We start from the raw sequence: 26,384 nt of genomic DNA, 5'->3' as shown, positions 1-26,384 counted from the left end.
TCCATCACTCTAGCCTTTCGCCACTTGGCCAGTTAATTACCTTTTCCTGTTCACTCACGCACATAAAGAAAACAAGCCCTTTTCAGACTGTTTGGACAGACTTCATTCTCCCTCTCCCCCCTTTCAAACATCTCTCTCTCTCTTCTGTGGACCCAAGAGAGCCTTCACTGTCTCAGCCCCAGATCAGTCAAGCTTTCATCGGCTTTGGCCGAGGTCAGACTGTTGGGAGGTCCAGCCTGGACTCGCCAGTGGGAGAGTGGGGGACTTTAGCAACTGCTAGAAAGACGTCTTTATTAGATATCTGGTGGTGAATGATCATTACTTGAACTCATTAAGAAATTGATTTCACAGGGATGAAACAATGCTTTTGGTTGCAGCGAGAACAACATCTATCCCTCCAGGGTTTTCTCAATAGTGAATAAAGTAATACTGCATCACTAGACAAACTGGTAGGATTAAAGTATTTTTTTCTTCAAATATTTTCCACTTCCCTGCCCATAGCTGCCGTGGAAAGTCAGGCAGCAGCAGAGCTGTTTGCTATGCTGTCCTCACCAGGGATGCAGTGGATTGTGTTTATGTACACTTGCGCCAACGATTGTGCACTTCTAATTAGAATGGCTGATTTTTGGCTCTGAGACGCTCTCCAGGTAGTTTCTCTTTTTCCCCAACCAGGCTTGGCTGTGGAAACAAACCAAAATGAGTACATAATGAAAAATTCAACAGGCAAGCTAGATAGGCAGGAGCCAGGTGTTGCTGTAAACTGCAGGTGAAAGCAAGGGCACAAGGGGGGAAGAAAAGGTGGGGTGAGGGGATGGAGGTTGAAAAGAAGGGCGGAGGGTTAAAATCATCTGGCACATTCTCTGAGCTTGTGGCTATTGAAAAGTAGAAATTAATATTTGGTCCTCTCCCCTGAATCTGCTATTTTGCAAAATAATGCATGAGTAAAAACATTGCATTTGAAATTTAAAACTGAGAATCTAAGGTCAGAATCAAAATTTCACCACTGTTCCATACATTTGCAAAGTCCTCCTTAGTGTGCAGAGTGAAAACAGTATTCAGTATTTCCAACCATCCACTGGAGCTCGTTGAGTGATCTATTTTTGTCCAAGAGCCCACTCTAAAACACTCACTGCAGAGCAGAGGATCCTGATGCAATAGTTCCTTCCAACAGCCCAAACCACTACTTCACTCGTAATTCAACCCTCTATTCAGTCTATACACAGTGATGACAGCCACCTGCTTCTCCTCTGTCTAAACTGTCACACCAAGAGAGCTGCATTCACTGCAGTTTGTTCTACAGGAGGACTTTTCGTTTTCACTAGGAAACGGAGCACTCCCAGTTCCCTGCAGTTTATTTAGAGAGAAAACAAACTGCTGCTAAAGCTTATGGCAGCTAATCTCCATTGCAGGACTCCCACAGCCACATGGAGGGTAGTGTCCATGTGAATTGTTAATTATCAAAGAAAAATACAAAGGGAGTTACTCATTCTCAAACAGAAGTAACTGCATACAGTATCTTCATCAGCATCCTCCAGAACCCATAATGGAAAAAATCTCAGTCTACACATCAACAACATGATTAGAATTAATCATTTTTAGATTAACATTTAAATACTTTTTCATGCCAAGCAGCACAGTTGCTGTGCACATAAGCATATGGATCTACACGGAGCATATTGGGTTCATTTTATATGGTTATTGCAATATTTCATCCCAGACACCTTTCGCGAAAATGCATAGTTACACATACTCCTAGTCATGAAAACAGAGCAGTATGAAAGTGATGACAAGGTGAAATCTTGAGTATCCTACAACAATTATTCTCTCCACTTTCCCCTTGGAATGGACGGTACAGTAATTATGCTGGCAAGCTGCCATACAGATAAATATTCAAGTTTTCTGTTGCTGCTGGTGTTTCAGTCTCCCTCCCACTCTCTCTCTACACATGGAGTGACTCTGTAGATTCGGTATGTGAGGAGAAGCCACATAATGAGGCACTGTAAGTGGTTATTGTTGAGCATGACACTTTTTTATTTGGCAGATATCTCAATTTTCACCTATCGGCCCATGTGCCAGCACAGATATGTGAGCAACAGGCTAACTGATTAGCATCACAAAGCAGTAGGGACTATAGCACAAGCTAAAGGTTAGCCCCCCATTTTGGCTCCTTAACTGTGTTCATACAGCAAAGCACTAATCATCCTGAGCCAAGGTGAGCTGTGCTGAGCGTCCCTATCCCATCCACTCCCAGGCTGCAGAGCATTATCTCAGAGAGTGACATGCTTTGTGTCTCACAAAGCTGCTGCGTGTTGGCAGAACAATGGAGCAGCAGAGTTGCGAGTGGCGGAATCGGTCTGGTGCAACAGCCTAGTGTAGGTACAGCAGAGAGAGGGGGGGAATACTAATTTATCATGAAAGATGTCATTACCATGCCAATGACTTCTCAGAGAACACAATTATCGCTAATAATAGAAATTTAAACATCAGCCCATGGCTTTCAGCCAGGACGGGTTATATTAATGGAAAACTGTTGTCTGTTTATGAGTACTAGACATTGAAGAACAGTGGTAGAAAAAACACACTGAGATAAGCACTAACCATTATCTGTTTTTTGTTGGGGTTTTTTCTTGCTAATTGAGATGTCTAGACGCATTCAATTGAACATCAGCGAGATAAGGAAGTAGGCTGAACTATCTCAGTGGAGAATAGTGCACACTAATCCACTTACTGACTCTAAAGGATTCTCATACACCATCCTAGAAAATGCTTGGCTTATCAAAATTTTTTCACATGCACATTTTGCCACTTTGTCTTTTAGGAACAATAGCATCCCGCAAATGGCCTTATGGCCCACAACAAAAAGCAACGCCAACCATTTCACTTGGTATTACTCAATATTATAATGAGTTGGTGAGGATTGGCTGGGCTGAAAGCCACGTTTTCCCTAAATAATCACTTTTCACTTTTATTATTTCCAGGTTGGGAGTGAGTTGTTGCCCCAACCAAAGGAGTTTAAGTATCTCTGGATCTTGTTCACGAGAGACGGCAAAATGGAGTGTGAGATGGACAGGCGGGTTGGTGCTGCATCAGCAGTAATCCGGGCTTTGTACCGGATAGTTGTGGTGAAGAGGGAGCTGGGCAGGAAGGCAAAGCTTTCGATTTACCAATTGATCTACGTTTCAACCCTCACCTATGGTCATGAGCTTTTGGTAGTGACCGAAAGAATGAGATAGTGGATACAAGCGACAGCGTTTCCTTTCGTAGGGTGGCTGGGCTCAGCCTCAGAGACAGGGTGAGGAGCTTGGATATCAGGAGGGAGCTCGGAGTAGAGCCGCTGCTCCTTCGCGTCGAAAGGAGCCAGCTGAGTTGGTTCAGGCATCGTATTAGGATGCCTCCTGGTCGCCTTCCTTTGGAGGTTTTCTGGGCATCTAGCCTGGGAATTCCTTGGGATCCCCCAGGAGGAGCTGGAAAACTGATGTTAGCATTTCAGCTAAATGCTAATATCGACATGCTAACCTTAATTTAGCATGCTAGCATACTAATATTTACTAATTAGCACAAGTACAGCCAAGGCTGATGGGAATATCATTAGTTTTGCAGGTATTCAGTCATAAACCAAAGTGTTGGGCACACTGAACTTCTGACCTGTTGATGGTGCTAGAGGAAAAGTCAGGGGATCACCAAAGTCAGTAGGATACATCATCTGGGAACCATTAATGTCTGTACCAAATTTTGTGCCAATCCATCCAGTAATGTTAATGATAATGAGATATTTCACAGGATAAGTGAAAACTTTGACCTGCTGGTGGCGCCACAGGAAAAAGTCAGAGGATCACCCAAGTCATTATGATTCGTCCACTGGGAACCAAGAATCTTTGCACAAAATGTCATGGCAATCGATCCAATAGTTTCAATCTGGACCAAAGTGACGGACCGACAGACCGGCTGCTAGCATGGCTAAAAAAGACTAATAGTAAGTAGTAAGTAATGCTAAAGAAAACATTAAAGCAGACGCAGGAGAAAGCAGACCAATTTGTGAAGGCTTTGTAACTTATCCACCTGTAAACGACTAAGAGGTCAGACAAATCATCATCTAAGGACACACAAGCTAACTGTTGGAGACTGCCAATCTAGCTTTTTCCAGCACAACCAATCACAAAACAGGAAACAAGTCACAAAACTTTTTCTATTCTCATGCCAAGGAAGCCAACATGGGAGGACAAGGACATTGCGGCTGTCATTTCACATTGAGAAATGAAGAGATAACCTTGGAACTGAGCTCTTCACATTCTTCGGGGGCTTTCTTTTTGCCTGCTCATATGAAATGTCACAACACAGCACAGCTCAGTGAGAGTTTAGGAATTCATCGTGATGGAGAAACACGCAATCCTGAGAGAAATAGAAGGAAGATGCAGTGCGGCTCTGAGTTGCATTTTCAGAGCCACACTGCAGGGGCAGAACATGTCAAACAAAGTGAAAATAGAAAGCTTTAGTCTGCGAAGAGATTTATACTTTTGGCTCAAGGGTACGATGGTATTCATCTGAGTCTGTCTGTCTGCATAAGCCCTGAGTGATGCGCTTTAATTGCACTTAAGGGCATGAGAAACACAGTTAAGACCAGTTAAATAACAATAGTCACTCAAGGAGGGAAGAGCTGTACGGTCTGCAGCAGACGGATGCAGACTAATGGCTCTTTTATATATTTATGAGTGGAGAATGGAAAGTAGCCAGATATATCATTAAGTTGGGGGTGTAAATTTTTATGCATGGCTCCAATCCCGTTGTTTTGTTAATTTCATGAAGTAGACTGAAACAAGAAGTACTTTAGAGCTATTACATCATGTCAGACTGAATCACATGCTACATCTGTGCTTTTTTGAGCTGCAATCACACACACATACACATATGTCATATGTAAAGTGGGGCTGGGGATGCAGAAGCATGCCCGGTCCATGCTCAGGGTTTGATTGTGGGACTTAGGGGTCAAAGGGTAACTAATTGTGCAACTCATGGAGGTCAGCAGTGGTGTGGCCTTATGCCAGAGCACTGGAACACCACCTGAAGGTCTGTCAAGAAAGACAAATGAACTCCAACCTCCCTGCTGATGACATCGACCCCAGTCAGCAAGCACACGCCATATCTTAATCTGGGTCACGGAGACAGGAGCAGACCACTGCTGCCGGTCTAGACGCTACGTGCTGAAGGAGCTATTGCTGATGTTTACCTGATCTCATGTTCAGTTACTTATCAAATATCAAAAACAAAAAAAATCTCATTCTCCATGAGGTCAAACTTGGCAGCTGAAGCAGTGATAGTGGTCTATTGCTTCTTGTGTAACATGGATAAAAGTGGTGGCCACTCCGGCCTCAATGTGCACACAAATTGCTGTGAAAACAAAAGCAGAAAAGCCTGCTTGGTGCAATCTGGTCAAACTAACAATAGCATTCTTGTGCAAGTCGCTCTTTCTTTTTTAGAGACCCCATAAAAAGCTAAACTTAGCTCTGCCTTCAAACTCTTGGAATTCCACATAAGCAACTCTCAGTTTTACACAGTGACTCCCTAAGCAGAGCAGAGCAGGAGATGGTTATCATTTTTCAACAGTCAATAATTACCTGACTCCCTAATCAGCTGTTTGTGAAGCGTGCCTGTCCGTGCCTTCTCATTTAGCCATATGATAGCAGACGCTGTGGCTTTTACCTGCCATGCCATCAGCAGTAATCCACTGCCTGAACCACACTGATAGCTGACTTTACTGGCTGGAATGCATTCACAGTTCAGCCCCATAAAAGAGTGTGTGTGTGTGTGTGTGTGTGTGTGTGTGTGTGTGTGCCATCCTGTTGTAAAGAATTAACAAATATGTGTGATGGATGGATAAAATCACATGACAACTTCAGCCTGACGGAAAAGGTATTGTGATGGAGGTCTAAAGATCATCCAAAGAAAAGGAGTGTCTCACTTTCATGATTAACAAAATGTCAAAAAGGATTTCCCTTCCTAAACAGAGAATACAATCATGTGAGGCTGCCAGCCAAAGGGACACGGCCAGATGGGACGTCTCCCTCTCTTTCTCTGCCTGCTGCTCCTGCACTGTTTTGGAGATACAAATGACCCAGACCTATGTCAACAGCAGGGAAAAGCATCCCTCGCTGTGCTTTGTGAAAGTGATAAAAATAACACCATGAAGGAGCCCGCTGTGGGTTACGCCCTGAACGGGTCTGTTTTTACTGGCCAGGAGGGTCACTGTCAGGCAGAGCTGGACCTCCAGCCAACACACATCAAGGCAGCACTTTCCTAGCCTCCATTTTCGCCCCTGTCTTTTCCTGTTTTGACGGGAAACAGGAGATGATAACATAGTCGCACAAACAAGAAGAGACTGCCTCAGACCTGCTGCCGTGCTGTCCTCGTGTGGCAGGGGATGTCTGTTTTCTTTAGAGGGCCTCGTGTCCAAACATACAAAAAATAACACACTCACTGTCTAGTACAAACATGGACACCAATCCACTGTGACGCACAAGCATGCTCATGGACACACCTGAAACACACATACCTGCCTTCATGCCAAGCTTGAATAACCTCTTCAGAGCCTGGCACAGTCTTCTGTGTGTGGAGCACTTCCTCACAGGCTCCCAGCAGTGTGCCAGCACAACATCACACAAAGGAACACATTAAAACAGACCACCAAAGTCACGGACACAAGACTGAAAGAGGGAAGATGAAAGCTATGGTTGCCACGGGGAACCAAACATATACTGCGGAGGTGAGCGGAGGAGCAATGTCAATACCTAGCAGAGAGGGGAAGGGTGCTGTTGGCAGCCAAGGGGGGTGTGGACGGGTATCGTCTCTTGTCCGAAGCTCTTTTTGGAATGTGAGCCTTTTATGTTGTCAGGAAGCACACTGCGGTGAGACACAACAAGTGGAGTGATGGGGCCATTAGAGAGGCTTTGTTGACGGTGAGAGAAGCTCAAAGGAATGGGACACTTTGATTGCCCTCTCTGATCCCCCACTAGCCTTTGTTTATGAGCTAATTAAGCATTGTTCAGCTGCTGCAGGAGCCTCAAGCCCTCCATCCCCATAGCGCCACCATGACTTTTCAATGGCTACTGTAGGGCTTTTACAGCATCCTCTATAACTTAACAATTCAAGCAGGAAACACTTTCAGAACTGCTTTCTAGTATGGAAACCAACCTCTGATGAAAACTGACTGTAGATGTGTATGTTGTGTGTATGCATGTGTGTAAGAAGTGCATAAAAGAGATGGAAACACACAAATTAGGTTTAGTCTGACAGGTCAAATCCAGTTCAAATGTCGTCTCCAGAGACTCTGTGGGAGTTCAAGTGTGCCCTGGTTTCAACACTCCATTGGACGCTGCAGCCAAAACAGCCTCTCGCTCACAAAGACATGAAGACATAAATGTCCAGCGTGGGACGAGGGGAGACCAAGGGGTCAGTGGATGGACAGAATAGGGAGGAGGGGGTGACGTCTCGCTAGATGAATGTGGTAATGACCGTGTGACAGCAGTGAATACATGTTGGTGAAGGAATGCTCACACAGATGGAAGGACAGTTTTAAGGAAATTTAATACATACTGTATGTTCACAAATGCATTTACTGTGTTTGGGTCAGGCGCAGCACAAAGAGAAAAGAGAAAATCATGACTGTGCATTCACAACTTAGAATCAAGTTTGCTATCCAAATGAAAACCACAAGAAGAGATTCATTAAAGATGTTGATCATGTGAATTATTTCCGAACAGCTCATGAACTCAAGCCTAAGGGCGGCATTGCTTTGTATGACTAAGACCAACGCATTTCTTTAAAGTCAAATTAAGCAGACACAAACTGTAAAACGCTGTGTGTAAATGAAACCACACATCTAAGTTTGACCACATAATAGTTTTAGCTGTCTGGACTTGCAGTGGACATGAGAGAAATACCCTGGTTTTGTAAGTTCTGGCTCTTATGAGCTGCTGAGTTGCTGCTCTTGAAGGAGATGGGGGAGGTGAGTTGGACACAGCAAAAGGTCAGAGGACTGAACACAACAGTAGCATCCACTCCTCCTCCAAACAGTAAAGCTATGCATGAAGTCACCAAGGCCAAAGACACAGGTGTACTCCCAGAGAGCTTCCCTCCTTTTCACTGGGCATCTGAGGGAGGGAAGCATTTCCGTGTTGTACAGAAACATTCAAAGGCATTCCAGCAATGTTTTTGTTTGATGCATAAATTTAGAGCAGTGAACAACATCTACTATTTATCATGTTGATTGATTGCTTCTGAGAGAAGCAGTTGAGTACCTAACACACACCACCAAATACCAGCATGTAGGCAGCTCCAAAACGAAAGTAAAATGCCATGGCAATCTAACCGCATTCAGTTAGGCCAGCGAGACAATTCTGTTAATAAACCTGTATACATATACGCACATATTTGTCCACTCTCTCTCACAGGCTTGTTCTCATATTCAGCATGGGAGTCAGGCACTTAGCTATGGTTCTACACAGTGAGGCCCAACAGCGAGTTCCCAGAACAGCGAGGATAGCTGGGCTTTTATAGGCGATGCTGAGCTGATACTGAGAAGCACACGCAGAGGATGGGGAGGCAGTTTGGGACTCGTAAACAGAGAGGTTTAAGTTTAAGTGCCCGACATACACAAAGGAGATAAAACAGCCCAGAGCTCTTCAGCAAAAAGAGTGACATCATAAAATAGAGCGACAGTAACAAGGGGGGAAGCATAAAGGACAAATCTATTAATGGGAGTCGATTCATGAGAGAGAGGCAGGGGAAGGTTTACTTCACAAGCATCCGCTGGGAGTAATGACAAGCTCAAGATGGCATCATTTCTCAAGACAGTGTATCTCTGCTGATCTGAATATAAATTAATTATCCTCACTTAGCTATTTTCTGAACACCAGTGACCTCCAAAGTAAATGTGTTTGCTGTAATAGTTCATAAGTGGGCAAAAATGCCAGCCAAGTTCATCATTGCACAAAAAACAGTGTAACTGGCCAATTATGAGGAACAGGCTTTTCTTTACTTTGCGGCTGTTTCTCGGAGTTCAAGGCTCAGTGTAACACTTTCATAAACTTTGAGGAGCGAACTGTTGGCTGCAGCAGTTATGTTGCCTCTTTCTTATCTTTATCACTTTGGTGCTGCTTATCTGGACGAATCCTTGGAGGACACAGAAAATATAAAGGAAGGCTGTCAACTATCAGTATTTGAGGCTTAACTAACTACAGTGTTGCAAAGACAGAATGAAAATTCGATCTGTTTTTTATGACAAAGTTAAGTCAAGCAGTACAAAAGTAGCAAAAACCACAATGTATCTCAGCCCTCAATGCTTTGGAAGCTTCCCAATCGTTTTCCCTAAAATACAAAAATCTGAGAAAAAGACCTCACCTGCCAATCAAAGACAACAACTCTACTACTGTAGCTTGAGTGACTTCTTTTCTGGTGAAAATCCATTATGAAAATCCATCAAGCTGAGGCTGACCTTTTTGGTGTTCCGCCTATTGAGACATTCTGCGACACTGTTTTCCATGGGAATAAAAGCAACTTTGGTGCCATTTTGTAGAATGCATTGCTATGATATTTTCTTTTAAAATGTCAGCTGGCAAATTGCAAAGTCAAGTCATTCAATAATGAAAAAAAAATGCAAACTGAAAAACACACTTCCTCTTTCCTTCTGCTCCTTCTGTCTACAGGAGGGATACATGCTTTGGTGCAAATCTGAAGTTTTATTAGATGATATAACGATGCACACCAATAATAAAGCTAATAACTGAGTGCAGTTTAGCAGTATGATAAGGGGCATGTTAGACCCTGATATAAGCACCAAACCAGCAGTAAGTCAAACAAATAGCAGGGCTAAAATCAGAGCTAAAGAGAGCTTGTATTCTCATCATATTCACCCTAAAGCTAAGCCCACCGAGTACCAGAGTAATGGCACTGGCCAATCACCTTCTCCATTAACCAGACCACCACCAGGCCTGTGTGTTGGAATGAGGATAAAACACTGGCTGTAATAATGCAATCATAAATTGGTAGCAGTTAAGTTCAGAAAGATGGATGACTTCTGCGGCAAAGTGGAAAGGATGGAGGGACTCTGAATGTGCTTCATCTCTTTCTTTTTCCTCTGGTACTTACACGCACATTCACACATCATCAATACACACACTCATCCTCGCTCACGGAGCTGGACACTCAAGCATGAAATGAACATGAGCAGCGTGAACTTTGACTGGCATTTTCACACTGCGCCAGGATTTACGGAGCACTACGTATCAGTATGAGCTCCGACAATAAAGAATAGCCCAACGCATAGCTGGGGAGCCCAGTAAGATGAGTTAACAAAACCCATCTACCAATCACAACGTAACCCATCACAATCCATCTACTATTACACAAACACAAATAGAATCACACAGAGATGCACGCATACTGTCACCCAGACACATATATAGAAATATGACTTGAAAGCACAATGGTGCACTCACACAGCAGCTGCACAGTGAAACGACAGTTTACTACTGTTGGTCACTGAGAGGCTCCTCTCAGGCTCCTGGACAGGTTAACTTTTAAGAAATATCAAATTGCAGCCAGTAGTTCCAAACAAAAATGTAATTGTTAGGATTTTAGTAATTGCAGAAATGCTAATGAGAAAAATTCCTTTGCTAACAAGTACACAGTAGTGTTTGAGAAAGTGTATTTCCCTACCTTTGAGGAGCTTCTGTGGAGTTAGTTTACCAGGGTTACAAGCTTTGCAACTGTACTTAAAAACTAACAAAATTCATTGTAAAAGCTGGTCTTATCACTATTTTTGTATTAATAATGGATGAAATGACTATTAATGTGTAATGTGAAAGGAGTCAGTCATACTGAAGAATCCAGAGTATTATTCCCGACTCTGCAATTCAGCTCTCCAGAGGTTTTTACCATCTTTTAGCTCATTGTTTTGGTTTTAAAGTTTTTGTTTGACACAAGATATTTTTTATGAACATTCATTTGACAATTTTGCATGTAATTTTGGCAATATCACCCATTCCTATATCTCATATTTGAACATACCTTAAAACTGCATGCAAAAATACTGTATATTATCAGTCATCTTTTAGTTTATTTTAGTTTTAGTGAGTAGAAATAAAATTGCAATTCCTGCAAAAAACTAACTCTGTAAGGGCCTTGTTCCTGGCACTTGAACAATGGTTGTTCAGAGAGGGGATTGCGCATTCCCTGTAAACATTTATCACAGATTTTATAAACCTGCTTCTCTAGCATCAACATTCAACACTCAACATCTGCCAAAGAGGAAAACAAACAAGGCAATGTCAAGTCCAACTTAGGCACCACACTCCACTGATCCACTGTTTGCTGTGAGCAAGGGAGCCACGCCCAAACAGCCCGGAGTTTGCTGTCTGCATATCCATCTTGGCAAGCATACACAGCGCTGGCATTCTCTTTCAGCACATTGCTATAAGCCAGGCGATTTGTCTGCTACCACAAGGCCTGCTGTCAATTGAGTGCATTTTATGGAGCCAACAGGAGATTACCTCCAACTCAGTGCTCCTCAATGTCTGTGTACCGTCTTGAAAATTTATCTCAACAACTATGTTTTTCCAATACTCTGAATCAGACTCAATAATGGACTGGCTGCCTGGATCAGCACGTTTCAATTCACCGTGACATATAGAGCCGGGCAGTAGGAGTCCAGAGATAGCATAAAACAAACATACATACACACATACTCAGAATCACGCACACAGGCGGCTCGCCCTAAATTAACAAGTCAAATTGATTAATTCCCACTGGCTACACTTCTTGTTGCATTTGTGTTCTTTGCTCAGTGACATTTGTGCCTTTGTTGCTCTGTTCTCATGCTTTGCAGACCTTTGCTCTGCTGCAACACATCGTCCTGTCAGCCTAGACTGCAGATCCATTGTTTCATTTCAGTCTGGTTCATTGTAACACAAGATCCTTCACCAAACAGCAGCAAACCCATTCAGGCAAGTGCTGTTATGAATGGCAATCATTCTTCAAATACACTAACAATGAGAAACAGCTAAAGAATATAGGTGTTGTCACAGTCAACATTACCTGGTGCTTTGAGTCACAGAATTCAGTAAAAATGGTCGCTAATAAAACAAAATGAGATCCAGGCCTCAGTTTTGATTGCTTGACTGAGTCACGTCTGAATTTTAAAACAAGTATTTACTCAGCAAATACACACCTGTGACTGGCTATTAAGAGGCACCATAAATAAAACAAAATGAACAAATTTGTGCAATGCTAGCTAGCATGTTGCTAATGAAAAATGTTTTGGGAAATACGCTTATTTGCTCTCTTGATGAGAGTTAGTGTAGATAGGAAGATAGATACCCCTCTCATGAATGTCTGTTAAATATAGCATAAAGACTAGCGTAGGCGGAAACAGCTAGCACACAAAATCTGCCTGATAGCGCCTTTAAAGTTCCCCCTGTAAAACCACAATTTGTCATTTTTACACTTTACCATTTTTGTACAAATTAAACAAATGAGATATGTGTTCTGCGCTTTAGAGGTGCTGGCAGGCCCCTTTGGACAGAGCCAGGTTAGCTGTTTCCCCCTGCTTCCAGTCTTTATGTTATGCTAAGAAGCTAACCGTCTCCTGGTTGCAGCTTCATATTTAACGGATAATCATGAGAGTGGTATCAATCGTTTCCTCTAACTCTTGGCAAGAAAATGAATGAGAATATTTCCCAAAATGCCAAGGAAAGTAAGATTTTATTACTATTCATGAAAAAAGGATAGGGAAAGATTTCTTACACATTTACTTTCTTTTTTAATCATAATATTGTGGTACCATTTCCAAGATAAGACACTCTACCAAGCGTGAAGCTTCATGGCCCCTGGTAGCTTATTGCTTTCTCATCAGCTCATTATAAGGTAATGGTGTGGCTGGTCTCCTAAGTCACACACTTTGATTGAACGTCTTTACTGAATAGCTGTTAAGGATAATAGGTCGACTTTACATATTTTACTTTGTGTATGAGAGAGGCACTGCAACCTTCACAATAACTGGCATCAGAGTAAATTCCCAGGTCTAAGCAGCTCTAAATAGCTCTTCTCACCTTGACAGGTAACTGAGGGAACATCTGGACAGCTCTCTGTAGACATTACAGTGGTATGCGGCCGCACCAGAAAGGGCCAGATGGCCAGAAGAGGACACATTTAGGTAAACTCTGTGCATATGTGTGTGTCTGAGCTCACGCATGAGTTCACCTGTGTGCACGTGCCTGTGTATGTAGATTATGTGTATGTGTGTGTGTTAGTGGGCATTTGGTGTGGAGTCTCAGTCAGCTCTTGTTTCATCTTGCCCACTGTGGATCTGCTCCTCTGAGCAGCCAGGAGCGCAGCAGAGACGTAAGGAATGGCAGTTATTCCAGGTGGAGAATTCCTCCACCTCCTCCAACAGATTCCTTTACCATCCTCCTGATGAAAGGCGATGAGCATCAACCTTACTGCAGCTCGTTTTCCATCCAGACCCATCAGCCCTTGCATCTGCACACCCTGAACCCATTTCCTGCACTCTGCCTCGTAGCAATTTACCCTTGCAATTGCGATAAGTAGCAGACTGGGCAACAACAATTGGGGTCAATTCACTTGCAGCTCACCAAATTAAAGATGTAAAATGAAACTGCAGCAGACATAGTGAAGATGTGGCCTTCATTCCAGAGCCGCCTGAAGGTTAGAAAAAAGGTTTTTGTCCAGTGAAAGTCAGCTACTTTCAAAAGCAGGACCAGCTGTGAAAATCTGGAAGCAGGAAAGTGAATGAGAAACTCTTTACACTCCCTTAACTACTACTGACTACTGTTGTTCCACTGTCCACATTTAAAGCACTGTGGCTGCAATGTGCAGCTTCCAAGTGGAGATAAAGATAAAGTCTGGAAAATATAGGAAATGAAGGAATTTTCTTCCAAGACAATCAAAAAGTGAACCAACCAAGTCCTTTCTTCTATGCCACTGTGTCCACTGTACTGTAATACTGCATTGTGCAGTAAGTACAGCTTGGTATCGTTTGAAACTTTTTAATACTAGTGCCAATAGGATAGCTGACTTTCATACAACTACCAAATGATACTTTTTTGATATTTAGTTTGAGAAATACAACCATGTCTATGTCTAATGTTAAATTTAGAACAAAGTCTGGCAAAATTTAGATTTAAATCAAGAACTATCTAATGAAAGAATAAGTAAATAAGATTAGGAATCAGTTTTCAATACTTGGTGCTATGGACACTTTTCGGCCGGTACCAAAAAAGTATTTAGGTTCAATACCCAGCCTTAACAGTGAAAGAAACTAACACAATGCATGCAAATTTGTCACATGAAGAGGTGGCTGACAGCTGCTGAAAGAGTGAATAAATGAAGCTGTAGAGACTTGAGGTAAAGTGGCAGTGAGCAGCTGCTGAGGCTCACAGATACAGTACAGCACGGTAGCTCCATGACTGATGTCTGTGGTCTCTGCACCACTTGACACCAGATTATTGCTCTGCGGTTTAATACAACCACATGCCATAAAGCAGAAGTCACACTGCATGCAGGGATGAAGCAAGGGGACAGCTCAGCTCAGTCTCCTCTATTCTCCCGTCTCGTCTCTCATCTCCTCCCAGGCTCTCTGGAGTGTATGCACTGCTGAGCAGGCACACAGGCACGCAACACACACATCACAGAGAGCCTCGGGGGCTCAGGTGCTTAGAGGTGAATAGAATAATATGGTCATGCTCTGTTTTAACTCTACGTTAGCTCAAGTTTCACAACCGGAGGGGTTTTTCACAGTCTTTTTTCTATCCTTCCCCCCATCCGTCTGCCAATCACTCTGCCCTCCTGCAGCGAATCGGGCAGCGTACACCTGTTCCAGCCCAGGTCGTCCCCCTGAAACCCTAACCCACTATAAAGACTGGGGAGCTGACAGAAAGGTCAGAGGTCAGTCAACAAAGAAGAGGTAACACTCCCCCGACTCGCCTGAGAAATAGTAGCCAGGTAGGTAGACCTGCAGACATTCACCCACTTCTTCCCTGTCTCTCCTGAACCATTTCTCTTACACTGACTTGTAAACACACACTCATGTATGCGCAGCACTATTATAAACAAAGCAATGTTCCTGCTGGCCCTTTGGCAACCAAACACTCTGCCCCACTTCTTTTTGACAGTTATACAAATCCATAAGTGGGCAAACACGCTCAGAATGAATTAGGAAAATGGGTGGAAAGCAAGCAGCATACAGTTAATGCATGAGATTTGTGTACACACAAATGACTGTAGAAACAAGTGTTTATTTCACACAAAACAAAGTCAAACAAACTCAGATCGTACAATGTCACTGACTCTGACTCTGACGCCCGGAAACATTTGTTGCATGACATTTATTGATTAATTTCCTTTCTTACATGGATTCACTAACAATTCTGCACTTAAAGTAGATCAAGTGTCAAATGAAGAACAAAGCAGAAACAAATCAAACATGAATCCAAATGAGTCGTTTGTGAGAATTACTGGTCCCATAATTTATGGATTCTACATGAAAAGACTGGCAAAAGGCCTCATCATACAAATTAATTCCTGCAGCCACATTCATAGTCACACTCACACACACATCATCCATAACAGGCTTGGGCACATTGTGCATACATCAGCAGTGCATAGTATTCATGATTAGCTGGTGGTTTGCTCATTCTCTGTCACCAAGATTTAACTTCATTACACCTTGATCCCCATATAGACCTGGTTAGATTGTGGTCCTAAATTCAGTTTCCCCATATCCAGAGGGCAAATGTCATCAGAAAGGTGGCTGCAACTGACCTCAACCTCCAACAGCTCAACTTAATCCAAATCTTCAAGCCTTCACAGCCCTACAGGACGTTCTCTGTTAATCAGTCAGTGTATTTGCAGAGCTCACAAGGTCCAAGACTGCTTGTATATTCATAGGCCTCAGTATTTATGAGCGGGTGTTAGCACTGCTGACTTTATTACTGACCTGCGGCCTCTGCAACACACCAAACCCCAATGTATCTGCTCTAGCAATCTGGCTTGAACATTGAAAAGACTTAGGCCTAATATATTTCCATGTACCAACCTTTAGTTTTATCAGTAAAAATACATACATTATAGTCTTTGAGGGCAACAAACACAAAGTAGTAGTAATAGTTTGACATTTTTGGTAAATATGCTTATTCACTTGAGCTAGAGGAGAAGATAGATACCACTCTCATAACTGTATGCTAAAAATGCCGGTTAGCTTAGCCAGCAGCTAGCTTTGCACATTGCAGGAAGTGACTGCAACTGACTGGCAAATAACCCTCCATAACACCACAATGTGTTATTTTTACACTTTGGTTTTTGTACAGATTAAAAAAACAAGATATAATGTGTTAATTGGTGAGCTTTACAGGTGCTAGTATGTGTTTTTTGTTACCTTTGGACAGAGCCAGGCTAGCTGTAGCTGTTTCCCCCTATTTCCTGTCATTATGCTAATCCAAGCTAACAGGCTGCTGGCTAGAGCTTCATATTTAGTGTACAGACACGAGAGCGATATCAATATTCTCATCTAACTCTCAGCAAGAAAACAAATTAGCACTTTGTACACTTCCAATTTGTTCTTCAAAGATTATTTGAACATGAGCACGAAGCACTTCCTTGCATATTTCATCAACATAGTCTTTTTGGCTCCCATTCTCCCTGAATGTCATTTCCCTCATGGATCAGCAAATACAATTAAGGTTAGCCTTTTCAAAAGATATCAAGTGGCAGAGCTCCTGTCTAAACTGTGACTGAGGTGCATGAGCTGCTCCAGCCTGGCCACGGGCGAGGAATTATAGTCCTTACAGGTCACAGTGACTCCAGGCTACCAGCTCTATACAAACCTAATCACCTATTTGTTGTCAGTGACACTCTCTTAACTTTTTCATGAGATGATTGAAGGCACAGGCAAAAAAAAAACACTTTCCTCTCATTTTATCTCATAAGCACAAACAATCAAAATATTAAGTATATATTAAGTAACTTTCAGGTTAGAGAATTAAAAAAAGCAGAGTTAGTATTAATCAGCTGAGGTTGGATTCTAATCTAGCTTCATGGTCCTCCTATCTGTCTGTGTTGACAGAGCTTCTGATTACAGTAAGAAGCTAGTTGGTTTCTTTGAAGTTGAGGTTTAAGTGATCATCTTTCTTTATACCTCACCTAGCCACTGTGTCCAGCCACAATAAGCACAGTCTACAATTATTGAATCTAGACTGTCTGCTATTCACGATTAAAGTCATTCCTTACTGTAGGTTTTAATTATGCAAATTAAGTAGGTGAATTCCCTTGATTAGATCCAGTCTAGAAGTTGTCAGTGTTTCTGATGTTTCTCCCTTTTCTTTTAGTAAAGGGCATTTTTTCCCAGGGTTTTTTAATCATCTGCTGTCTGAATAACATAAAATGTGCCAAGGCAGCTGAAACTTAAGGGTGGTAGCTCAAGTACATAATTTCAGCAAAGTTAATTTGGGGTTAAACCCTTCAACACAATGTCATAAAATATTTATAATTAGAAAAGCATTGCAAATGATGTGTATAAAGGGCGATATATTTGCATGTGCAGTTTAAATAGTTTCAAAAAGTTGTCAAAGACACTTGAAATGAAGCAGGCACTTAGAGGCAAGAAGCATGAAAAATATTTAATTGCTGCCAGTGGATGTGAACGCATTAAGAAATTATTTGTCATCTTGAGTTTTCTAATGCTGACCAAGTGGTTTCTGGGCAAAACTTTTACTGTGTCATTGCCAGGGTTCACCTACACCTCTAGGCTACAGTATGGAGGGAAAAGGCCTTTAATTTCCTAAATTTCTTGTGGGACATAGTGTAAGCAGGTTCCTTTAGACCCAAACAGGAAACACAAAAGCTGTTTGGGAGGCTTCAGTGTGTGTGAACAGTGAACTTTCCCTCTAGTCTTCATGTATAAAAGCACATTCACTCTACCCAAACACTCTTCCTTGAATTTTTATCTACTCGCTACTACTACTGTATTCAAACAATACGTCTACAGGCAGGGTGAGGGGGAGAGGGATGTCTGGGGACCAAGCCGACTTCCTCTTCACAAAAACGGGACGGCAGGCGGATGGGGAGGGAGGGGAAGTGCGACCTCGGGTAAACAGTCTCCGCTCTCGTTTTTCCCATGACAACCGCAGACACAACACTGGCCGAACCATAGCAGGTAGCGTGATCCCAGACACACCAACAGGCCACCTGAGTCGCCCCATTGACCTTATTTCCTCCATGGAGGAAGCAATTTGGAAGCGATCATCCATAACCGCATCCATCCTATGAGGCCCAACAGGTGGGCAGCTCAAACTCACAAAGACAATGGGTTTATTATCCTTCAGCTGAAGTAGCCCATACCATAACCCTGGTACAATGAGAGCACCCTGCCATTACTGTTTGCCACCCCAGAATTAAGGCCCAATTTAGCCATCAACAAGTGCAAAATAGGGGGGAAAGGGGGCCGCTCCCATCTCTTTCTACAACACAGAGCACCTGGTGAAGGCCATAAAGTACTGCTGGAGGGTCCCACACTAAAAAGGGGAGGTCAGTTCCCATGGCAGATAATGGCAGTTAGGGGCAGGCTGAATGTGTTTACGGGGTGGACTCACCTGATACCTGAACATAGATCTGATATGCTCAGAACACAGATTAGACCACACATGCAGATGTCTCAAACAGTGAGCCCAGGTGCCTCAGAAAATGTCCCCTTGTCCCTTGTCTACCTGTTCCCGTATGAACATTGGGTGCTGTGGGATTTGGGGTGAACCTTGAAGAGCTGTAATCCAATCCGACTTTGGGACTCTCTCTCTAAAACCGGACAACAAAGGAGGCCCGACCTGAGGGGCAAACCCAGCCCGCCACAACAACAGCAGTCTCAGGGCCTATATTTAACAGTGGTGGGAATTGTGAGAGCAGCCATACAGGAACACTTTCAATGCACAGCGAAGGTCGACTGGGACTTTAACTTCCTCCTCAGTCTCCAACATGAGCGGCTCGCTCATTTCAACTCCCTCAACCCCACCCCCACACACCCAACAGCAAAATCAAGAGATAAGCATTGTTTAGCCAAACAATGGGCCACTTTCAAAGTCTCAAAAGCATCCATTTTCACATCCAAGGCCAGCATTTTAAGTCAGGCATGCAATAAACAACTTTACAAGTGGATGGTGAGAGCTTTCTTGGTACAATTATAAACCATAGAGATGATTAAATTTCACTGTCCATAGATATCAATGTTAAGAGCAGGTGCAGGTGGGCAAGAAAAGCCAAAAGACATAAGTAGTGCTGCAGAAATGTTACAGCAGCTCAGACTGAAGCAAGAGAGGTCCCTATCACTGCTCTGTGTAAAACAGTGACTGCAACCAGCTCACATGTAGGCTGTTTGAACCTAATTTGACTGTTTCTTAACAAGAAATACTGTAAAATATCAATGCAACTCAGGTTATCACGGTATTGCCAACTTTAAGGTGTAAATAACTGCAAAACAACTCGAATTTGAACATGAGATTGGCCTAAAAGAGTGTAAAACAAGTTATTAAACCAACCTTCAATAAATTTTGATCTGCCAGGGCTAGGGCCTGCTTTTTCAGCTCTGTGACTTTCTTTTGACATTGCTGGCAAAAGCCTCCCTTCTCCTCCGACTCGGAGATGGAAACCGACCCGGCGCCCTCAGGAGGAGGCCGGCTGCTGCACCGCGCGTCCTCTGCAGAGTGAAGTCTTTTCCTGTGGGTTACCGGAGACTCCCCGCTCGGGCATCCCTCCACCTTCAGCATAGGAAAAACGTTTGGTTAACTTCTATTGTGAGAATAACAACAGGTCACACCTCCAGTGCGTGCAAGTATTTGTTTGTTTGCACCTTGACGACTCGTTTGAATACAGAGCACCTGTCCAAGCGCGCACCAAAGAGATGGAAGTTGTGCGTCTTTTATGTTAGGTGGACAAGATCGCAGCCTACATGAGTAGAACAAATCCTATTTATACACTTAATCATGTTCAGTGAGACACTTACAATGAACATGCGGTTGTTAGGGTCCCGTCCATCAGGAGCCGAATTGCACCCAAATGAGCTCATTCTCCCAGATCAGGGTTATACCTTCAGGAGAACGTCTTCGTGAAACAACAAACTCAAAGGTTTTGGCGCTGAAAAACGCGAGGCAAAGCCATAGGCTAGACTGAAGACCTGACTGAAGGTTACCAGTCATCTGTCAGATTGTACTGGACCAGTAGCCGCTGATAGAAGGCAACTGGTGAGTGTGCCATAAGTTTACAGCGGAGGAGTTTTGGAACAGGAGGGTGGTCAGCGCGATGCGCAGGAGGCGGTATTACTCCTGAAATGGGAGGGCTGAAGAAAACTTTTCCTGCGCAGGGTGGGGGACTATAACAGGGACAAGAGCTGTTATTATGCCATAGATCACTCTGAGTTGTCTGTGTGGTGAACAGTGATATATTAGTCTACTAATTTAACCCCATAAAATATACTGCCCCCGGTATTTCCTCTTGCTCTAAGGTTGGGAAAGTCATCTTATTCCACACTGACAATATCAGATGCTGTATGCTCGTCTTTCTCCAGCTCTTCATTGAAGCTATATGATGCTTTCACTGAATGAAATATTCAAACCTCAGAAACCCCATGCTTTTATAGCTCCATCATTCCACGAAATGGATATATAGTACATTTCTTACGCATCATTTTATACACACTTCCCCAGAATTAAAAAAGAGGTATCTTTGGAAACTTTGGGATCTCCACTTGAATTTTAAGAAAAGTTCTGTGAGTTTGGCTGCACAACAGGAGTTTATACTGGGGTTTAAAAGGTGGGCAGCTCTCCTCTTGGTGATCATAGTACCACTATTCGAAAACTCCATGATCTTTTCAGGAAATTATGAATTTATGTTCCCTCCAATAAGATCAAAAGACTGACATCATGTTCGTACTGTTCACTGTGTTGGCTGAATGTCACTTTAGGGAGATTTTACCACAGGAAAATGTGGATAAATTGAGTTCAGGGTGCTTTACCCTCCTTATATCCCTGCCAATTAAGTGTTGATTAATTTGTCTATCAGGCCACCCTTTAGAGAATAGAATAGATCATTTCTATCATTAGCTTTCTGTTTCAGTGACCGCTCAATTTCAGAGCACATCAGCAACTGTTGCCTCCCCCTGCAGGCGCAGGACTGCCTCTGTGTGTTGTTGGTGTCTGGCGCCATCCTCTGGCAAAATTAAAGAGCAGCATCTCTCAAACTGGAAGGGCGGGGGATCTAAGGTTAAATATTTAATTGGTAAACTTTTAATATTTCATGTGGGTGATGTAAGCCACAGTGGCCACATGAGCTGCTGCCCTCAGCATCTGAAACGGTTTGTCTTTTTCCTGCTCTCAAACGACCTATTTAGGGAAACTCACAGTCTTTTGTCTCCTGGTTGTACAAATACCAAATTAGAGACGACGTGAACACATTTTCTATTTTCATTAACGTTGGGCTGCAAAATCTTTGAGGCTGCAAAAGGATTGACTGAAAGACAGGCAAAGATGTTAGGAAACAGAAACCTAAGATTAGTCATTATAAATCTTCAGATAGTCCACAAACGCTCCCACAATAAGTTATCAACCGCATTTAAAACGGCTGAGTGTTCTTTGTGAGCAGCTTCTAATTTAATTATCCAATTTCTCTCAAACCTTTAGTGGGTATTTGGCCATTAGCTCCACGCTGAGCAATACTTTAAGAGAATAAAAGTTAATCGCTTCGACACTTTGATTTGCAGCGCAATTTTGCAAAAGTGTTCAACAAGACAAACTGATGATGAGTGGGATCCAAGGATGAAGTTTGCGAGGAAGAGAGGGGATTGAGGATGCTGCGAGGTGCTGTTCAAGGTCCTGAATACCGGACAGGAGCAGTCACATCAGTTGTCTGTCTCGTCACTATTTGCCATTTATATTATACATGAACGCAAGCATGAGGTCATTCTTTTAATTAAAAAAATAAAACAACCTGTGTTTCCCTCGGATACTCTTACCTTTGTTTTTCTCTTTAGCAGGTGACTTGTAAATCCAAATATGATGTCGGAGTCAACGAAGATTGTCCCCAGGTCTATGACGCTGGGGTTGGGCTTCCCAGCTCCTGGAGACCCCGATGAGTTTGGCAAAGCCATGTGGGCTGCGAGTGTAGCCTAGAAAATATTCCACTCCTCGGGACACCTATTCGATCTGTATCTCCATTTAATTCATTTCTCTCGTACCCTCCAAAAAGATCCACAAGGTTTTTTAATCCGGACATTCAGTGACTCACGGTGAGCGCTGGCACGTGTGCGTAAAATAACCTCTCAGATTTCCAGTAGTCCGAGAACACAATAAAGCAGTACAATCCATCAGGCGTGCATAAAAAGGTTTACATCCAGTGAAATACTTTTCAAGCCACCCTAAGGCTGCTCATGCCTGATCTTTGGGCGCTGCAGGTCTGAGAGCGGAGGAGCACCTTGTGCGTCTGCAGTTCTCCAGCCTCTCTCTCTCGCTCCCCCCTTACCGCCCCCTCCCTCTCTTTCAGTCACTCACTCAGTCATCCTCTGTCTCTCTCAGTCCCCCTTGTCAGACAATGATGACCTGCTCTTCCACCCTATTTGCTGGTGCGTCGTTGTCAGCCCCCACACGAAGATGTAAAACACAATGACAATCCTGGCCATAACCCCTAACTACAGACCCCCCTGTAATATTCCTATAATATTCATGTAGGGAGTTACAGTGTGTCTGTGGCACGCAGTAATGACCTCATCATCAGCTTACTTTATGGCATTTCTTTCTCCTATATGATGTTCCTGTAGGATGCACTGTATATTATGGTTATAGAGTTGCTGTAGAATAATTTCATTGTATCTTTCACAAGGGAATATCAAATAGGAGACACTTGATTTCTTACTGGCTAAGATGATGAAGCTCAACTGTAGGGATAGGTTTTTTCAAATTAAATTAAAACTGATTTGATTTTGATTATATTGATATTGATTTTAATATAGGCTACTTTATTGCAGGCTACATCAAAATCTAATCAATCATTTGCTTTGACATAATCAACTAACACTGACTAAAACTCTTGTGTGACCTCTGAGCAACTTGCTAATTTAAGGTATTTGTAGCTACTGATGCTAAATAATGCATCTGTTGTCTAAAATTCAGTAAGATCTCACGATTGCTGATCGATATACAATGAATAGTCTTCACCATTTCTGGCAGGCTGAGGATTGTGATCCCACAGATTGAATGGTTGAGGCCAGTTGCATGTGGTTCAGGGGAGCCATTAGGTCCATGTAATCAGGTCTGACTGTGCAGTATTAAAGAAATTGTGACTATTGCTTAGACTGTGCTTTAAATGGGAAAACTCAATCTAAAACAGACTTCACAGAGCAGTTTGTCAGCTCAGTTTTAATGTGTGAATTTGAACAGTTTCTCCTGAAGCTCAACAGCACAGAGACAGACTGTACTGATGATGTCATCCACATGGAGCTGCTCCACAGACGGTGAACAGTGGGGCAGTATGACAGCACCCGTGGTGATTTAACTGAGATATGGGCATATTTTCTGATTCACAGCTGGACGCTGCATTCAAATAAGGCCAATTTTAATTGTGACAACTCAAACAGAAACGGTATGAATCAGTGTCTAGTTCAGTGTTTTTTGGATTTAAAGAGATATTCCTGTGGTTTAGTATTGCACTCACAAGAGACAGATTTTATAAAATGGTCCAAATATAAGTAGCAAAAGCTGAGATATCCTGATTTTTAGTCCTTGGTTTGGGTCAAGCTCCCAAAACACAGAATCCTACATTTCCCATAATGCAACAGCATTTCCCTGCTTAGTAAATGCCCACATATTTCAAACTCCATGCCATCAGTTTGTGAGAAAGGCTTTCTGTTAAAACATATGTTGTCAGTTGTAAAGTGCCACTATAAGTGAAAAAGGGAAATTATATTTAGGGTGGATTTTCCTTTTAATCATTTGATACTTGATATCTGTTTTAGCCTTGGTTGGTTCAGAGGCTGAGTCCAGATATCTGTCAAAAAAGTTTTATTTAAACTTTAATTTAAGATTGCAGTAGGAGAGAGTGTAACATATCTGATCAGATCAATCTAAACTTCAAAGAAGTTTGGGGGCCTTTTATAAGTTTTTATTTTTCAGCAGGTCAGAGATGATTAAACATCAAGATTTAGACTCTCATGCAACAATGATGCTTTGACGGCTGAGCAGAGGGGGGTAAATAATAAATATTCTAGGGATGAATAAATTATTTGTGATCCCCCAAACAGCTCGCAAACCACGCGACTCACCCCCTCCTCTCACGCACACATAGGAATACACACACACACACACACACACACTCACACTTTTTGTGATGGGGGTAGGCAGGGGTTGTCTACAAACCGATAATTACAATCCATAGTAAAGATGATTTACCATGTCCGTCACCCAGCTCTCCTCGCTGGAGGAGGTCTGGGTTGGGTCTCCCCCCCCGACCGCTGATGAAATTCCGAGGACTGGGTCCCCTGGGACTCCGTGTGCTGCTACATCTGTTGCCCTTGCTCACGCACAGGGAAATCGCTCTGGGCATCTCATTAAGGCCTCTCCTATGTCTTATCCCCTGCCTGTGAGACCTCTGCAGCTTCTCCCGGTGCACGGACAGGCTTTGTGAGAAACGTTTAGCAAATATTGATAGTTCTTGGCGCAGGGAGGAGATCAAAAGGGAAAAGGAGAAGGGGGCTGTCTGAAAGGAGAGGGGGAATAATCGGTGCACAGTGCTTTCATGAATGATTTATGCAGTATAAAGTAGCCTATACCTTGGGGAAAAGGCGTTCGGATTTTCTTGCCAGAGTTGTGGCAGATTTGAAGTCTCTAGGTCAGGTTTTCCCATCAAACTAGTCCCGAAAATAAAAGATCGGAATGCAAACGTGTGTGTTTAGAATTTAATTAAGGCATTTACAGTCTAACTGAGTCCAGGTTTGGATTAAAAAGTGGTTTAATCAGTTTAACAGCGAATACAAATCCAGGAAATTTCAAGTGAATCAAGTTAAAAGCAGAAATAGGTGACCCGTGTCTAATTATTTACCTACACTGACCAGAAAATAGTCATCATTCTTCTCTAGATTGGTATATTAGATGGAAAACGACAGCAGAAGCAGTGCTTTTTCTATATTTACCATAGCAGCAAGTTTCAGGACTTTGGACAGCGACCATTCCTGTAGACTCACAGTCCATAACCCCACAAGGACTCAACAGAGACAAATGACTCTTTATTGACTTGTTTTAATCAGTACTGAATAGTTGCAACAGCAAAGCAGCGAAAAGACGGGTGTTACTGCAGCAGCAGAGCTGTTAAAAATTTGCATGTGTGCCAGCAGAATGAAATTACTGAAGCCTGATGATTTTTACAGTGTCGTCCCCCCCCCGCAGTTCCTGAACTGCAGTTGGTATTGTAACACAAGGGGGCACAATGAGAGCATAAGACAGAGAGAGACATTAAGGAAACAGAAAAGCAGAGGAAATCACAGTTGTATTAAAATCATTGAAAGTCATGCCTTGAGAGATGTTTGCTTGAAAAAAAATAAATAATAAAATCCATTCAAGGCAGCATTTTCCCAAGCTGACTGCATTTGTCTGACTGGTCAAGTGGTCCTAAACATTTCACAATTTTCTCAAAGAACTGTTGAACTGTTGAGAACCACTTAATCAGAGAGACCACACACTTCTTCAGGGCAAAGTCCGTCCATCAAACAGTTGATTCCACTAGTGAAAGAAAAAAAAAACAGCAACTACAATTAGTTTCCTGAAGTGATCCGTTGGTAGTAAACGCATCACTTCAGCAGATTTCAGATCCTACATGTTACAGGATAAATCTACAAAAACGAGCAGAGGGCCTCAGCCAACTACAAGCTCTGTGTCAGCATGCGTACCTGGAGAAGGTGAGCTCTGTCCTTGCCATGGTGTTTCCTTGGTGTCATCCCTGCCTAGACTGAGTGACTGCAGTGACTGCAAGAGCTCTTTATATACTGTTTTGGGGTTTGGTTCATACAAGCCTCTCATTCAGGGAGGAATGAGGCCCATGCTGGTCCAACCGGATGAGCTGGGTTCCACCAGCAAGGAGCATGACGGGGCAGCCGCCCTCAAGATAGAGATAGCAAATACCAGCCACTGCAGGCTGAGAAGTCACATGGACATTTGGAATTTTATGACATGTCTTTGTCTTATGAGTTAGTCTAATTTCTGGTGAATTTAACTCAGTCAGACAGTGAGAGCTCACACAGAAAGGTGTTAAACAAGCTCCATGTTTGGGTTTGATGTAGTATTCCTCCTAAA

At 42.8% G+C, this 26,384-nt stretch overlaps 1 protein-coding gene and 1 long non-coding RNA gene across 4 annotated transcripts in view; both read right to left on the bottom strand.

Moving 5' to 3' along the window:
• kif26ab (kinesin family member 26Ab) overlaps positions 1-22,526 on the bottom strand; it is a 69,141-nt gene extending 46,615 nt beyond the window's left edge. Inside the window, exons 1-2 of one of the 3 annotated variants that reach the window (XM_044166454.1) lie at positions 22,061-22,526; positions 19,593-19,811 (exon numbers count right to left, since the gene is read on the bottom strand). In XM_044166454.1, the coding sequence (XP_044022389.1) occupies positions 19,593-19,811; positions 22,061-22,195 (354 nt within the window). In that variant the 5' untranslated portion in view covers positions 22,196-22,526. Of the gene's footprint in view, positions 1-19,592; positions 19,812-20,056; positions 20,324-22,060 lie in introns of those variants that run through there. The other 2 variants (XM_044166453.1, XM_044166455.1) reach the window with 2 other exon arrangements.
• Positions 22,527-25,318: 2,792 nt separating this feature from the next.
• On the bottom strand, positions 25,319-26,035 carry LOC122861588. The gene is made up of 2 exons (XR_006374508.1): positions 25,982-26,035; positions 25,319-25,814 (listed from the first exon to the last, which is right to left on the bottom strand). It is a non-coding gene; the product is annotated as an uncharacterized LOC122861588 (long non-coding RNA).
• Positions 26,036-26,384: the final 349 nt, after the last annotated feature.

The sequence above is a fragment of the Siniperca chuatsi genome, linkage group LG15 (assembly GCF_020085105.1).
Source record: "Siniperca chuatsi isolate FFG_IHB_CAS linkage group LG15, ASM2008510v1, whole genome shotgun sequence".
NCBI classification, from domain to species: domain Eukaryota; kingdom Metazoa; phylum Chordata; class Actinopteri; order Centrarchiformes; family Sinipercidae; genus Siniperca; species Siniperca chuatsi.
The sequence above is the reverse complement of the archived record's forward strand: the minus strand, read 5'-3'. Positions and strand labels throughout refer to the sequence as shown.